Source organism: Cnephaeus nilssonii, assembly GCF_951640355.1.
Source record: "Cnephaeus nilssonii genome assembly, chromosome: 15".
NCBI classification, from domain to species: domain Eukaryota; kingdom Metazoa; phylum Chordata; class Mammalia; order Chiroptera; family Vespertilionidae; genus Cnephaeus; species Cnephaeus nilssonii.
Window position 1 is genome coordinate 18,269,652 of NC_137086.1, and position 15,928 is coordinate 18,285,579.

A 15,928-nucleotide genomic window follows, 5' to 3' on the forward strand; every position below is an offset into this window, starting at 1 on the left:
GGCAACCGGTGCGATCACGTCTCTCTATTGCCTAACAGCCAACAGCCTAGCTTTGCATTCAGCAAAAAAAAACCCGGAAAATCCTTAAATGGCCTCCATGGGGCCGTGTGATGAGGCCTCTGCCTCCTCTCCAGCTTGTCCCCCTGGCACAGTGCCCGTTTCACTGCACTACAAGCACACAACCTCCTCTCTGCTCCTTGAACCCTCACGTCACCTGTACCATCTTCCTCTTCCCACAGAGCCTGTGAGCCCCCACCTCCCTGTGCTGCCTCATCTTGCAGGCCTCTGACCATCGTGTGTGATTCCAGACGTTTTCAGGTAATTTTCAACCCCACAAAACTCTACGAGGGCAAGAGCTGTTCTATTGGTTCCTACTGTAGACCCAATGCCAATGCCCAGCACAGTGCCAGCTATATATTAGGCAGTTATTTGATAGATGTGGATTCTTTATTGGGTTTTATTTGTTTTAGTATTGAATTTACTTTATAAGTTTTTAAAAAATCCTCACCGGAGGATATTTTTCCATTGATTTTTAGAGAGTGGAAGAGAGAGGGAAAGACAGAGAAATATTGATGTGGGAGAAACACATTGACTGGTTGCCTCCTGCATGCGCCCTGACTAGGTCCGGGGCTGGGAGAAGCCTGCAACCGAGGTATGTGCCCTTGACCAGAATCAAACCGGGGACTCTTCGGTCTGCAGGCTGATGTTTTATCCACTGAGCCAAACCAGCTAGGGCTCTTTATTATTATTTTAAAAACTTATTTTCAATGTTCTTTTGTTGCAAATAGGCCTCTTTTATTTAAACCCAAACATATGATCTATCACAAGAGAAACCCTTTTTCAAAGTGAAAACTGGAAAATGAAAAACAGATTCAAGTGGTACTATTCTGATTCTGGCAAGAGTACTTTATTTGTTGGTTTTTTTTTTGGGGGGGGGGAGGGAATCACTGGTTTATAGGAATATTTGCTTTCAATATTAAAAACTTCCATAGATCTGAGGGAATCACTGGTTTATAGGAATATTTGCTTTCAATATTAAAAACTTCCATAGATCTGAGAGAAACTTCCACATAAACATCACATAGATCTACATCAGCACATTCCATTTAGATTTGTCGAAACTTTACTTCTCTAAGATACAATGATCTGCTGTGGGCCTGACTGCCAAAATAATGTAACTGTTCAAGTGGAAATACTAGTATATGCAGCCTGCCTGATGTTCAACAGGTCCTTATGAAGCTTTTGTGTAATAAACAAACATATCTCTAAGCAAATTCTGTTTTACAGTTCTTTCTTACCTCTCATTCACAGAATGCTCATTTGCAGGAGAGTCAAATTTAGGTGCCAAATTTCTAAAAATTAGAGAAGAATGTAAAATTCAAATCAAATTGAAATCAAATGTAACTTGCTTAGAGTGGTTTTATGCTATGCACTTTTTTTTTAACTTCACTTCACTTAGCATAATAATCTCCAGGCCCATCCATGCTGCTGCAAAAGATAAGAGTTCCTTCTTTTTTATAGCTGTGTAGTATTCCACTGCATAAATGCACCACCGCTTTTTCATCCCCTCAGCTACTGATGGGCACTTGGGCTGTTTCCAGAACTTATTACTAGATTTTTTATATTTTGAATCAACATTTGATCTTTTTATTTCTTACCTGAGTCATTAGACCATTTCTACTCTACCTGTTTATCTGCAGAATAATGCACTTCTCTTGAAAATCTCTCACCAAGCCCACTTACCTTAACCAATTCCTCTAGCAAGAGCCCCATAGGCCAGTGGTCGGCAAACTGCAGCTCACGAGCCACATGTGGCTCTTTGGCCCCTTGAGTTTTTAGCAAAGGCCAGCTTAGGAGCACCCTAATTAAGTTAATAACAATGTACCTACCTATATAGTTTAAGTTTAAAAAATTTGGCTCTCAAAAGAAATTTCAATCGTTGTATTATTGATATTTGGCTCTGTTGACTAATGAGTTTGCCGACCACTGCCATAGGCCTTTATGTCTACAGTGCAGAGTGTACATACAAAAATTTCTCTGCATATTTAAAATTATTTGTTTGTACATTCAAACTTTTTGTGATCTTTAACCATGGTCTCTACTTTTAAAAAATATGTCTCTATTAATTTGAGAGAATGAGGAAGGGAGAAGGAGAGAGAGAAACATTCCTGAGAGAGAAGCATCAATCATCTGCCTCCCGCACCCACTAAGGATTGAACCAGCAACCTAGGAAGGTGTTCTGACTGGGAATCGAACCAGCTACCTTTGATTGCATGGGACAACACTCAACCAACTGAGCCATACCGGCCAGGGCAATGCTCTCTACCCTACTCAAATAAGGATGTACAATACTCTACAAATACTGGGGTTAATAAATAAGGCTGACAGACTAAGTCTGAAAGAAAACTTCATTTCAAACTAAATTCAATGAATAATGATACTCACATCTTCACATTCTTCAAACTTTTTCTGAGACCACTCTATAACAAAAGAAAATGGAAAGTTGTTTCAAATGATTAAATCAATTCTATTGCTTTTATTTTATTTTTTTTTTAAATTCTCACCCGAGGATATGTTTTTTTGTTTGGTTGGTTTGTTTTCTAAAGAGAGTAAGGAAGAGAAAGAAGGAGAGAGAGAGAGAGAGAGAGAGAGAGAGAGAGAGAGAGAGAGAGAAACATCAGTGAGAGAAACATTGATTGGTTGTGCTCCAACTGGAGATCAAACCCACAACCTAGGTATGTGCCCTGACCAGGAATCAAACCCTCCACCTTCTGGTGTATGGGATGACAATACAACCAACTGAGCCACCTGGCCAGGGCCCTATTGCTTTCTCTTGCTTTACCTCATCCTGTCTTCTAGCTGGTTCTGTAACCACAGTAGTTTGTCCATAAGCTCATCAACTTTTGTACTCTTATCGAACCCTGCTACCCAGTTTACTTGCTTCTATCAATGTTCTCATCTATTATAGCAACCAGACAGATATGGCCATTGTAGGGCATGTTCTGAAGAAGCACTGATTCTCCAGGTACAGAATATGGCTTCCCTGCTGATCCTCTGCCCAGCAGAGCTCAGCAAGGAGGCATGCATCCCATCAGTCACAGTGCTAATCACGACACAGATGGAGGCCAGGGATCTAGTTTAAAATAGTTCCCCAAGGGTTTCTGAGCTGATCACCAGTTAAAAACTGCAATGCTGATATTTCATTTTTAGTACAAATTAATTTCAATAGCAAAAAAGAGGAGTCTTCAATATATCTCTCAAAAATTAATGTCATAGCTATTTTCATTCATATTCACTATTATTCTGGTAGATTTTGTGGATTTTTTTTTCAACTTCAATATAGTGATACCGAGTGTGGAGCATCAGACTAAGATTTCTTGTGCTCCTATCACCTGCCAGTCTCAGTACTGCATGATGACTACACCACAGAGTAATTTAGCCATTCTGTTCATGAGCAATATTTTTTTTCGAATTTCTTCCTATTACAACCAATGTTGCACAGAACATTCTTATATCTGTTTCACTGTGCACACATGCATGTGTTTCTCTAGGAAATATCCCCAGGAAGGGAATTCCTTGGCATTATAGCATGTACTCCCTCAATTTTACTTCATGTTGTCAAATTGTTCTCCAAAATGGTTGTACCGATTTCTACTTGCACCAGCAGCATATAATAGTTACTAGAGGCCCGGTGCACAACATTTGTGCACTGGAAGGGGTCCCTCACAGTCCGGAACCCCTCGGGGGATGTCTGACCACTGGCTTAGGCCCACTCCTCGGATGTGCTCGCGAGCAGAGCTGGGCTTCTGGCTGAGCGGCGCTCCCCCTGTGGGAGCACACTGACCACCGGGGGCAGCTCCTATGTTGAGACTTTTTTTGCTGTTCAGTCGATTTGCATATTAGGGTTTTATTATATAAGAACATAGTTGTGTCAACACTTAGTATTGCCAGACTCAAATTTTACCAACCTGATGGGTTTGGTAAAATAGCATCTAACTGTTCTTCTGAATTGTATATCATTTCACATGTTATTTGACAATCTGGGTTTCTCTTCTCTGAATTTTCTGTGCAGATTGTTTGCACATTTTTTTACTGAGTTGCCTTTTTCTTATTGATTTGTAGTTCCTTATAAAGAGGATAACTTTTGTAACACTAATCATCACCACAAAATTTATCTTATTTGTTTCATTTTTATTTAAGTTTAGCTCTGATTTTTTAAAAACAGAAGCAGAGCTATATGAATGAATCTTTTATTTTTTTATTATTTTTTTTAAATATATTTTATTGATTTTTACAGGGAGGAAGGGAGAGGGATAGAGAGCTAGAAACGTCGATGAGAGAGAAACATCGACCAGCTGCCTCCTGCACACCCCCTACTGGGGATGTGCCCGCAACCAAGGTATATGCCCTTGACCGGAATCGAACCTGGGACCTTCCAGTCCGCAGGCCGACGCTCTATCCACTGAGCCAAACCGGCTTCGGCTGAATGAATCTTTTAATTACTGTTCAGTTGGTATAAGATAAAAAGCAAGATCACAGGAATATCTGAAAATATGAAGGCTAGTAGGGAGAGAAAGACAGGTGTGACAAGTGGGAGAATTCTACATGTGAGGGATGTGGATTCATAAAGAAAGAAGAGAGTCAAAAACCCCAAATATTATTAGTTAGTGAGAGCACAGGAGATAAAAATAGAAAAACTGGGTTGAAGGTCACTTTTAAATGAGGAAGCACAAAGGGGATTCAGACTAGGACGTTTGGAGATGAATACTATACCATAGAAGATGAAAGAGAATTGGTGAAACTGTCACTGTCATCGTTTTCCTCTGATCCATTTCCTGAAAAGCCACTTTCAGAGCGTGATTCAGAATTGCTAGAAGAAAAGGGAGGAACTATTAGTTTATGAATTCTAATAGTTCTTACCTATTTTTGTTGGTAAGTAACTTATTTCCCTAAATTCTTCTTAAGCAATAAACATTTTCATAAAAACGTGCTCTTTCAGGCAGCAATTTGAATTTCTTAAATATCACAGTTGTCTGTACACACTTACGGTGCCAAGAAGCTGATCTCACAGTCACTGGACCCATCCAGGGGAGAGTCAGAGGATCCTAAATCACGTTTCTGGAAGAAAGAGAGCCCCTCAGGGGGGTGTAACTATAACTAAATACTTCCCCACAGTGGCTCAGTCTCCGTGTGCTAACTGCCACATCTATTTCTCCACATTTATCAAATTCACAGTCACAAACAATTATGAGATTAATACATGGGACACAGGTGGGACACAGAATCGAGGAATCTTTTTGCTATGTGATTGGCTGTTGTGACATCATGCAAGCACAGTCAAACCTCAAGGCAATTCCAGAGAAAATCATAAAGTACAAGAAATACATCCAAAGGCAGTACATACCATTGACCTTTTTTCTAATACGATCTGTTCATATGCAAGTTTAGCAGCCAAATGTTTTGCCTTCTGTTTAGTAGAACCTACAGCACCAGCATATTCTTTCTGTCCAATTTTGTATTTACAAAAAAACCTAGGAAAAATAAATGATGGACATTATTTACCGAAATACCAAAAAATAGTAAATCTAACTTATGATTTGAAAACACACACACATCAATAAAGGCCTTCAAGTACACTAAGGTAGCTTTGTATTTCATGTCTTTGTGTAATTTAAATCTTCAATAAGCTGACCAATTTGTCAGAATAACCAGGATTGGCTGACATCTCAGCTTGTATTTTCCAGGCAACTTCTAACTTTTTGTTGTTTCATTCAAAGATCTAGCATAAAAGCACTAAAGTGGTGTTTTTTAAAAATTCCCTACAGGTCAAAACATGAAAGAAGAAATGGAAAAGAGATGATCGGTGAATTTTTCAGAGATGTTCAAATAGGGAAGAAAAAGCCAGTAAAGAAAATGGGGCCTCTACAGGAGAAACAATGAGGTTACGCTGTTTTGTAGGGAATGAGCAAAGCAAGGATTCTGCTCTAACCTCAGCATTTCCTGCCCCCACTATCTGCACAAAAATCCTAAGAAAAATTCCCATAGTGCAAAACCCCCGGGGCTGAAGTCCACTACTCCTCATATGAATGTAAGGACATTTGTGGTTAGGCCAGGATACTTGGACAATTATATAAGAATTATTACTTTTTAAAATATATTTTTATATTGAGGACAAATATGTGATACCTTAATCAAATAAATTTAAAAAAATAAATTAAAAAGTAAATAAATAAATAAAATATATTTTTATTGATTTCAGAGAGGGAGAGAGAGATAGAAACACCAATGATGAGAATCATTGATCACCTGCCTCCTGCACGCCCCCTACTGGGGATCGAGCCTGCAACCCAGGCACATGCCCTTGACCGCATTCGAACCTGGGACCCTCCAGTCCGAAGGCTGATGCTCTATCCACTAAGCCAACCAGCTAGGGCCCAGTCCATTCTTTATCCTCACTTAAATCTTAGCTCACTGGTGACATTTTTAGTAACTGAACCTCTTAATCTGTCCTCCTCATCATATTCCTCAAACCCTGGTCTCCTCATAGTCTAGGACGAAATACTATTCCTCCTAATACATGGTACCTATCTTCAGAGGGACACCATTTAAACAAATATGAAAGATGAGTACTTGGACAGACAGCTCTCTAATCATGTGGCAGGGCCATCCTCACGCAGCCACTCCCATTATGACCTCAGGGCTAGAAAGATCTCTGCATCCTTCCAGCAGGACACTCTTTTTTTTTTTTTTAATTATTTTATTTTATTGATTTTTTACAGAGAGGAAGAGAGAGGGATAGAGAGTCAGAAACATCGATGAGTGAGAAACATCGATCAGCTGCCTCTTGCACACTCCCTACTGGGAATGTGCCCGCAACCAAGGCACATGCCCTTGACCGGAATCGAACCTGGGACCTTTTAGTCCGCAGGCCGATGCTCTATCCACTGAGCCAAACCGGTTTCGGCTAGCAGGACACTCTTGAGGGCCTGCAGATAGGCCTCAGAAATAAAGGATTACCCGGATTTGATCAATTATGCTATATGGGTTCCAACCTTTCAGCATTGAAGTATTTTAATATTTTAATTACAAAGCTGTCCAATTGCTTATAAGTCCTATAAAACCTTCCATGCAAAATGTACAAAAAGGGCGAACATTTCTGGAAAATTAAGACATGGAAATAAGCTCATTCTATTGCTTAGATACAATGAAACAGAAGGAAAAACCCGACTACATCTCACCTTCCGGGCCCACTTGCGCTCAATTCACTTCTTTGTTCATAATTTACAGAGAGTCTTTCCTTTTGGGCAAACCTATCCAGACGACCTATGAAATTCTCACTGGATAAATCATCTGAAGTATCTGTTGTCGATAGGGATAAAGAACTAGTTGCCTGCAAAGAATAAAAAAAATCTTGTTTAATGCGGATGACAACAAAGATTTAACTCTGTATTTTCTTTTTTGTTGTTGTTAATCCTCTCCCGAGGGCATTTTTTCCATTGCTTTTCAGAGTGAGTGGAAGGGGGGGAGTTGGGACGGGGAGAAAGAGAGAAAGAAAAACATTCTTATGAGAAAGGCACATCTACTGGGTTGCCTCCTGCATGCCTCCCCAAACCCGAATCCCAGGTATGTGCCCTTGACCTGGAATCAAACCCTAGACCAGTGATGGCGAACCTATGACACGCGTGTCAGCACTGACACGCGTAGCCATTTCTGATGACACGCGGCCGCATGCCGAGGATGAAACATTAGCTGCTCCTGAGGATGAAACATTTGCGACTAGAGTCTTGGAGTTAGTTTTTTCCTCAAAGTGACACACTACCCGAGTTATGCTCAGTTTTTTGGCGAAGTCTGACACACCAAGCTCAAAAGGTTGCCCATCACTGCCCTAGACCCTTTGGTGCTCAGCTGACACTCTAACCACTAACAGCCAGGACTCTGTATTTTATTTTTCTAATAAAACTATAAATGTGCCATTTAATAAACAACTTAGATCTTACATACTTCCCTACTACTCTATTACTTTGAGTCAAAGTAGAAACATATACCAGCTGGGGCCTAGATGTACCTTTCTTTCAGGTTCTACAGAAATGGAGACAGGGAAAACGCTGAACAACTTGTGAATGTAAGGGAACTTTCCAATGGATTTTTTTTTTTAATGTCGATATTTTCTCACAGAGAAAAATATAAACTATATTGTGAGTCCATTTTCACTAGGGGAAAAAAGGCAATTACTCACCCGTTTTTCTTTAAGTATTTCAAGAGTTAACTTGGCTGCAGCATTTTTTGCTTCTTTCTTTGATTTGCCTTTAGCTTCGGGATATTCTATCCCACCTAATATAACTTGAATTGTAAACCTGATTACAAAGAAAATATTCACAAAACATTATTAAACTCATGCATTATCGAGAGACAAGTATTCCAACCACCACTGCCTCTTAGGTCTACCTCTGAAGGTTTTGACTTATGTTCAATATTTAAGCAGTGACCTCCAAAATGCATAATAGCACATCATCTTGAAGCATGAGAAAGCTTATACCCTCTTTTTTTCTCCAGAGTCCTCCAAAGTTACAATTTCATACCAAGAGGACTCTCTCACAGAAGTCTCTGGCAACTTTACTCTAAGTATTGACCTCAAAATTATGCCAGTTTCATTCCCATAGTTTATATTTTATAGGTATATGTCCTTTTTCTAAATAGCATCTTACCTTAAGTCATGTGGAGGTCCTGTCTTAGACACTTCGCGATAGTTAACCTCTATGCGGTTCTTCTGACAGTATTTATTAAGTTCTCCTATGTAGAAACCTACTGAAAGATCATCGGCCATTTTTTCTTCCAGTGACCTACAATACAAATAATGTTTGAAAGAAGTGATACCCACAGAACATATTTAATCGGATTTTCCCAATCCTGTTTAGAAAGCAAAATGGGGTAAGAATTTACTATAAATCCAGAGAAAACTTTCTTTAAAAATCTTTTAGTCTCTCTCAGGGACTGCAAAATCAAGTGAATTTCTCCAAAACTTTCTACTTTCAAAACTCAACTGGCCAATAAAAGGAAGGGGCCTGTCTCTTTAACTCTGCTCTCAGCTTCCATTGAGTGTCAAGTGCAAATTTTGTCTACCTGCTTAAGAAGATAAAAAGGCTATAGAAGTGCAATTAGAATTCTTAATGTTAGAAGAAAAAGGTTGAGGTGATATATATATATATATATATATATACACACACACACACACACACACACACACACACACTGAGTGGCCAGATAATTATGATCTCTGAACACATAATAATCTGGCCACTCAGTGTATATCCTATATAATAAAAAGCTAATATGCAAATTGTCCCCTCGACCAGGAGTTCGACCAGCAGGCAGGCCAGCTAACCGCCCATGTCCCCTCCCCCTGGCCAGGCTGGCTGGACCCTACCCATGCACGAATTCATGCACCGGGCCTCTAATATATATATATATATATATTTGTGTGTGTGTGTGTGTGTATACATATGTGTATATATATATATATATATATATATACACACACACACACACACACACATATATATGTGTGTATACACACACACACACACACACACTGAGTGGCCAGATTACTATGCATTCAGAGATCATAATATATATATATATATTTGTTGTTGTTGTTTTCATAAAGTGAGGGGGAGGGGACATGGGTGGTTGGCGGCCTACCTGCTGGTCAAACTCCTAGTCGAGGGGACAATTTGCACATTAGCCTTTTATTATATAGGATATACACTGAGTGGCCAGATTATTATGCGTTCAGAGATCATAATAATCTGGTCACTCAGTGTAGATGCTCCTATGAAATCCCAAAAATTCTCCCTTTGAAATTTGCAGAAATCAATGTGAGGGCAATTTACCTAGGTAAATTATGACCCCAGTTTATGGGCCACAATGAAGTAATTCAGTAGCAATGATTTAAATAATGAAAATAATCAAAAGGATGTAGAACCTAAGTATAAGAGCCAAAACCATAAAATTCTTAGAAGAAAACATAAGGGTAAATCTTCCTAACCTTGGATTTGTCAATGGAATCTTTGTGGTGATAACAAAAGCACAGGCAACGGAAGAAAACCAGGTAAATTAGGCTCCTCAAAACTAAAAAAGTCCCGAAGGACACTATGACAAAAATAAAAAGACAACCTACAGAATGGGATATTTATAAATCATATATGTGATATGGGTTTAGTACCCATAATATATAAAGAACTCATAACTTAACAAAATGACAACCCAATTAAAAAGTAAGCACATGCCGAAACTGGTTTGGCTCAGTGGATAGAGCGTCAGCCTGCGGACTGAGGGGTCCCAGGTTCGATTCCGGTCAAGGGCATGTACCTTGGTTGCGGGCACATCCCCAGTGGGGGGTGTGCAGGAGGCAGCTGATCCATGTTTCTCTCTCATTGATGTTTCTAACTCTCTCTCTCTCTCTCTCTTCCTCTCTGTAAAAAATCAATTAAAAAAAAAAGTAAACACAGGACTGGAACAGACATTTCTCTAAAGAAGATTTATAGATTGCCAGCAAGCACATAATAAGATGCTCAACATCATTAGTCAATGGAGAAATGCAAATCAAAACACAACTGGGTACCACTTCATACCCACCAGAACGACAATACTAGTAATAATAATACAGAAAATAAAAGTGTTGATGAGGATGTAGAGAAATCAGAACCTTCCTATGTTGCTGATGGGAGTGCAAAACCATGCAGCTTCTATGGAAAAAAAATTGCTATTTCCTCGAAAAGTTAAGCTTAGACCCAGCAATTCCACTCCTAGCCTATACCCAAAGAACTGAAAACAGGTTTTCAAACAAATACTTATATAGGAATATTCACAGTAGCATTGTTCATGATAGCCAAAAGCAGAAACAAACCAAATGTCCATCAACTGATGAATGGTTAACAAAATGTGGCATATTCACACATGGAAACTTATTCAACCATAAAAAGAAATGAAGTGTAGAAGCATGCTACAACACGGATAAACCTTGAGGACATGATAAATAAAAAATACTTTGACACAAAAGGCCACCTATTGTATGACTTCATTTATATGAAACATCCAGAATAGGTAAATCCACAGAGACAGGAAGCTGACCTTGTTGATCTCTCATTTCTTGTTGGAAAGCTCCTTTGGTTTTTCTTCTTCAATGGCCACGCTTTCTTCCTAACACTTCTTGACCTTCATGGGCTCTACAGGTTGGCATTCCCCCAAGGCTTGGTCCAAAGACCCTATTCTCTTTATACTTTCTTCTCAAGGTGATTTCTTTCATGTCCATGATTTCCATGATAATCTATTTGCCATTAACTCTAAAAATTACCTATCACTTATAAACCTCTCTCTGAGTTTCATCTCTCTCTAGCCAACATCTCCACTTGAATGAAAGAATTTTAAACGAAAAGATTCAAAACTGCATTTATGATCTTCCCTTAAGCTGGTTTGGAATTTCCTGTCTCAAAAAATGACTCCACTATGTCTGAAAGCCATGAACCTGGGAGGCATCCCTGACATCTCCTTTCCCTACTTTCTTATCCACAACAAAGTCCTGACCCACAAATCCTTCTACTTCTCGTTGACAGCACAGCCTCTATTGTGGTCCAAGCCACTGTCTTACTCCTGGACTGCTGCAAACACCTCAGATCCAGTTCCTCGTAGCCACTGAAATTCCTTCCCTACCCTGCAAGCCACTGTGATTTTTTTAAACTTTTTTTTCCATTGTGGTAAAATACTCATAACATGAAATTTACCCTTTTAACCATTTTTAATCGTACCATTCTCAAGTATTAAGCGCATTCCTGGTCAGGGCACATGCCCGGGAGATGTACAGGAGGCAATTGGCCGATCTTTCACATTGATGTTTCTCTCCCTCTCCCTCTCCCTTTCTCTCTCTTTTTCTCTCTCTCTAACATCAATAAAAACATATAAAAATTTTAAATACTTCACTTTAAACCTTCTCATCTTCTTCCTTTTCTTCACCAGCTGCTCTCTGGCATCCTTTCTTCATTCAGTCAGTAAACGCTTATCAAATGTCAAGCACTGTTCTGACACTGAGTGCCCAGGCATGAAGGAGAGCAAGTCCCCACCTGCATTCCACTGACAGAAGAAAGAAAATGACCACGTGCAGAAACAAGTAACAGGAGTGGATATCATGAGGACTAGATGGCCGGGAGAGGAAATTAACGAGGGGTACGAATAGAGGGTGAATTGGTAGGTGGGGGAAGAAATATGAGGGAGGTGGTTTTAGATACAGTCGTCAGGAAAGGCAATAGTCAAACCAAGTCTGAGTGATGAGAAAGACACCAAGATCTGGGGGAGGAAACCCTGAGCCGGAACCAGCACAGACTTTGGAGGGATAACAACAAGGCCCAGAGGACTGCTGCACGGTGAACGAGGGACAAGGGTAAGAAATGAGGAAGGGGTGGGCAGGCGCCAGGGCACACAGCCCTGGTAGGCCATCGTCAGGGCTGTGGATGTTGTTCCGATGGTAATAGGAAGCTAGGGGAGGGTTCTAAGCAGAGGGGTGATGTGATTGGGTTTGTGTTTTAAATCACCACTTTGATGCTATGTGGCGAACAGAGTATGGGGGGCTGGGTATGGAAAGGGGAGCGGAGCATGAGTAGAAGTTGGGAGACCGTATTAAGGCTGCTGTACTGGTCTGGGTGAGCTATGGTGCTGGCTGGAAGCAGGGTGCTGGAAGTTCCTAGATCTGGGCACAGGCAAAACCTTCACATTACTGCTCAATGCGGTGGAATTAAGGCTTCAGAGCCACCAAGATCTGGGCTAGACACCTCTGAACCTCTGCGTCACAACCTGGAAACACCGGATTCACCGGTTGCTCTGAAGAGTAATTCAGATGAAAAGCATCCGGCAGAGTCCCCCACACCTGTGGTCCTCAACAGATGGTGCTTCTGGTCTGCAATTCCACTGTCCCCGCCCCCTCCCCCCCCAATAAAATGAAATGAAAACTGAGATTTATTTTGTCTTCATTTGTTTCATTGTTGGTATATGTGTAGCCCTCTGTCTAGACCTAAACTGACACGAGCTATTTAGTCTTTATCACACTTTGTTGCCTATTTATCATTTGACTGCAGAAATATGCTGTATTGTAAGTGCTAACCCCAAATCCTGCTGAGAGCATTACAAAATAGACAGGGTTTATGCCGCACCGCCCTTCTAAAACCTGAAATCTCTGAGTACTACAAACACCTGGCCCAAGGTTCCAGAATAAGAATCTGCAGAGGTACCATTATTTTCAGGAATGCAAGTGTCATTTAGTTTAGTCACAACCCTGAGACCACACATCAAGTCGGCGGGGGTCATAGGTCTCAGAACAGCGGTAAGGAAGAGTCCTTATCAACTACTTACCCTGAAGTCCTAACAAATGCTTTAAAGCCTCAGCACTTTTAACTCTAGGTAATTACTCATCACCAGAATGACAAGCCAGTTTGAGTTTAAGTGAAATCTATGCACAAACTTATAGGGTGCTGAACAAGTACTGACATGTTTGAAAAAGTACTTACATGTTTGCAGGGGGGAGGGGGGGCAGCCGGTTTCTTTTCTTTTCAACTATTTTTAATGAATCTTGTTTTAATACTGTGTTACCATTTCCCTAAGAGATCACTAACAAGTGTTACCTGCCCATCTTCCTCATTCCCAGAAGTAGCTTTGGCTGTGCCTGGTCTTGGGGCAGACTGTGAGCGCCTGCAGGCCAGCCCCCTCCCGGGCTTGCGTGCCACACGCATCCAAGGAGTATGTGAAGAATAAATGAATACACCACAGGCCGGTGTTAGGGATCTCCAGGTTCACATAAGCAAACTGAAGAAAACAGCAGTCTGCTCAAGATTTTAAGTTTCTCAGTGACAGAGAAGTGTGTCCCTTTTAGCTTCTACCTGGCAAGGCATTTTTATTTATTTTTATTTATTTTTTATTTTTTAAATATATTTTATTAATTTTTCACAGAGAGAAAGAGAGAGGGATAGAGAGTTAGAAACATCGATGAGAGAGAAACATCGATCAGCTGCCTCTTGCACACCCCCCTACTGGGGATGTGCCCGCAACCAAGGTACATGCCCTTGACCGGAATCGAACCTGGGACCTTTCAGTCCACAGGCCGACGCTCTATCCACTGAGCCAAACCGGTTTCGGCTGGCAAGGCATTTTTAATACTAAAGGAATCACAGGCAATAGGAAACCTCATAATTGTGGGATTCAAAAGACAACTTTTAAATAACCATTCACTAAACTAGTTTATGAGCACCTATTATGTGGTAAGTGCTGGGATTATACCCTGCTCTGGTGGACTCATTAGTGGAGGAACACAGAGAAATCCGCAAAAAAGGTCACAGGGTGGTAAGGACTATGTTGAAAACTGAAGCAGAGTAACAGCAAAGGGAGGGTGGGGTCCCTTTTACGTGCAGGTTGCTCAGGGAGGCTGCTCTGACAAAGTAGCGTTCCACAAATGGGGAGGGAGGGAGGCGAGACATTGGCCCGGGCAGGTATTGGGGGGGGGGGGGGGAGGGAGGGGAACTTTCGGGAAGACACAGAAGTGCAAAGACCCAGAGGCCTGGGCGCCCAGCTGTGCCCAACAGCAGCAGTGCGGTCGGCCTGGAGGGGGCCAGGGCCCACATGAGTGTTGGGATGGCAGAGGGGCTATAGGGTGGGAGGTGGGGACGCCGTTGGGGGGTGGCTAAGGCCGGGCAATTGGGAAACATTTGTAACTGTCCAGAGATTTGGGGCCAGGCATTACTGAACCACTGCATGGGTCCTGCAGCCCCCCGTATTTCCCATCTCTCTGACAAGTCCTAAGACTTACCGGCTTCCACTAGATGCCCCGCCCCCCCCCCCCACCTCCCCCGGCCTGGGCTGCGCCCTACTTGCTCTAATAAAGTCTTCACCCGGAGAAAACGACTTCCCGTTCCCAGCCCGCTGCACGGATCCCGGAGGGGGCCCGCACCCCGACTGCGGGCCTGGGTCAGGGCCCAGGGCCACCGGGAAAGGCGGGGTCCGGGCTCCAGGGCCGCTCACCACCCCGGCTGGGGACGCGGGCTGCGCGCGCCGGGGCACCTCCCGCGCTCCGAGCCCTTCGCCGCTCCTGGGCGCCCCCCGCCCCCACCATCCCCCGCATCTGCCGCACCCGCGCTCCGGGGCCGCTCGCCGCTCCCGGGCGCCCCCCGCCTCCACCATCCCCCGCATCTGCTGCACCCGCGCTCTGAGCTCTTCGCCGCACCTGGACGCCCCCCGCGCCGTCCGCCCCGCGCCGACCACCCTGCTCACCTGGCGCCGCCGCCGCCGTCCGCGAAGCCGCGCCGGGTCTGGGCTGCTCCTCTCAGTTTCGTTTTCCCCGCGGACTCCGCCTCCCGCCCGCCCTCTCCCGCTCTCTCCCGCACAGGTCAACTGCGGCTCCGGGACCGCGGGGAACGCGCCTCGGGCTCGAGCCCACGCGGAAGGCCCCGCGGGGCGGCCGGCGCTCACCCGCCACTTCTGCGCCTGGGCGTGTCCAGGCCCCGCGGCCCCACCCGGCTCCTGGGCGGGTCCGGGACCCCGTCCAGGCCGGGATCCGCGGGAGGTGGGCGGCTCGCCGCGGCCTCCGGGCGCCCCGGGTTGGACCATCTCCTCTTCCAAAGGTGGCCTGGGGGTGCGGGTGGGGGTGGGTATCATCGGCTCCATTTACAGCAGAAGAAACAGTGAATTGACTCGCCCAGAGTCCTGGGGCTGGTAAGTGGCAAAGACTGCATTCAACCCAAGAACAGGCCCCTCCGGTAGGGGCTTAATCACAAGGAACAACAACAGCCTGTAATTATTGGAATGGAGAGTCTAGGACCTAGACTGGCATCCACAGACGTCTTCTTGCCCACCTGCTTCTCAAAAGCCTCCTCCGGAGCGGGCGCCTGCGGTG

At 43.2% G+C, this 15,928-nt stretch overlaps 1 protein-coding gene across 1 annotated transcript in view; it reads right to left on the minus strand.

Annotated features, from left to right (window-relative positions):
* The window catches only part of EIF2AK2 (eukaryotic translation initiation factor 2 alpha kinase 2), a 36,759-nt gene extending 21,221 nt beyond the window's left edge, over positions 1-15,538 (minus strand). Inside the window, exons 1-9 of the mRNA XM_079792737.1 lie at positions 15,307-15,538; positions 8,706-8,840; positions 8,237-8,354; positions 7,239-7,390; positions 5,405-5,531; positions 5,048-5,118; positions 4,774-4,870; positions 2,446-2,480; positions 1,299-1,352 (exon numbers count right to left, since the gene is read on the minus strand). Coding sequence (XP_079648863.1) covers positions 1,299-1,352; positions 2,446-2,480; positions 4,774-4,870; positions 5,048-5,118; positions 5,405-5,531; positions 7,239-7,390; positions 8,237-8,354; positions 8,706-8,824 — 773 coding nt within the window. The 5' untranslated portion in view covers positions 8,825-8,840; positions 15,307-15,538. The remainder of the gene's footprint in view (positions 1-1,298; positions 1,353-2,445; positions 2,481-4,773; positions 4,871-5,047; positions 5,119-5,404; positions 5,532-7,238; positions 7,391-8,236; positions 8,355-8,705; positions 8,841-15,306) is intronic.
* Positions 15,539-15,928: the final 390 nt, after the last annotated feature.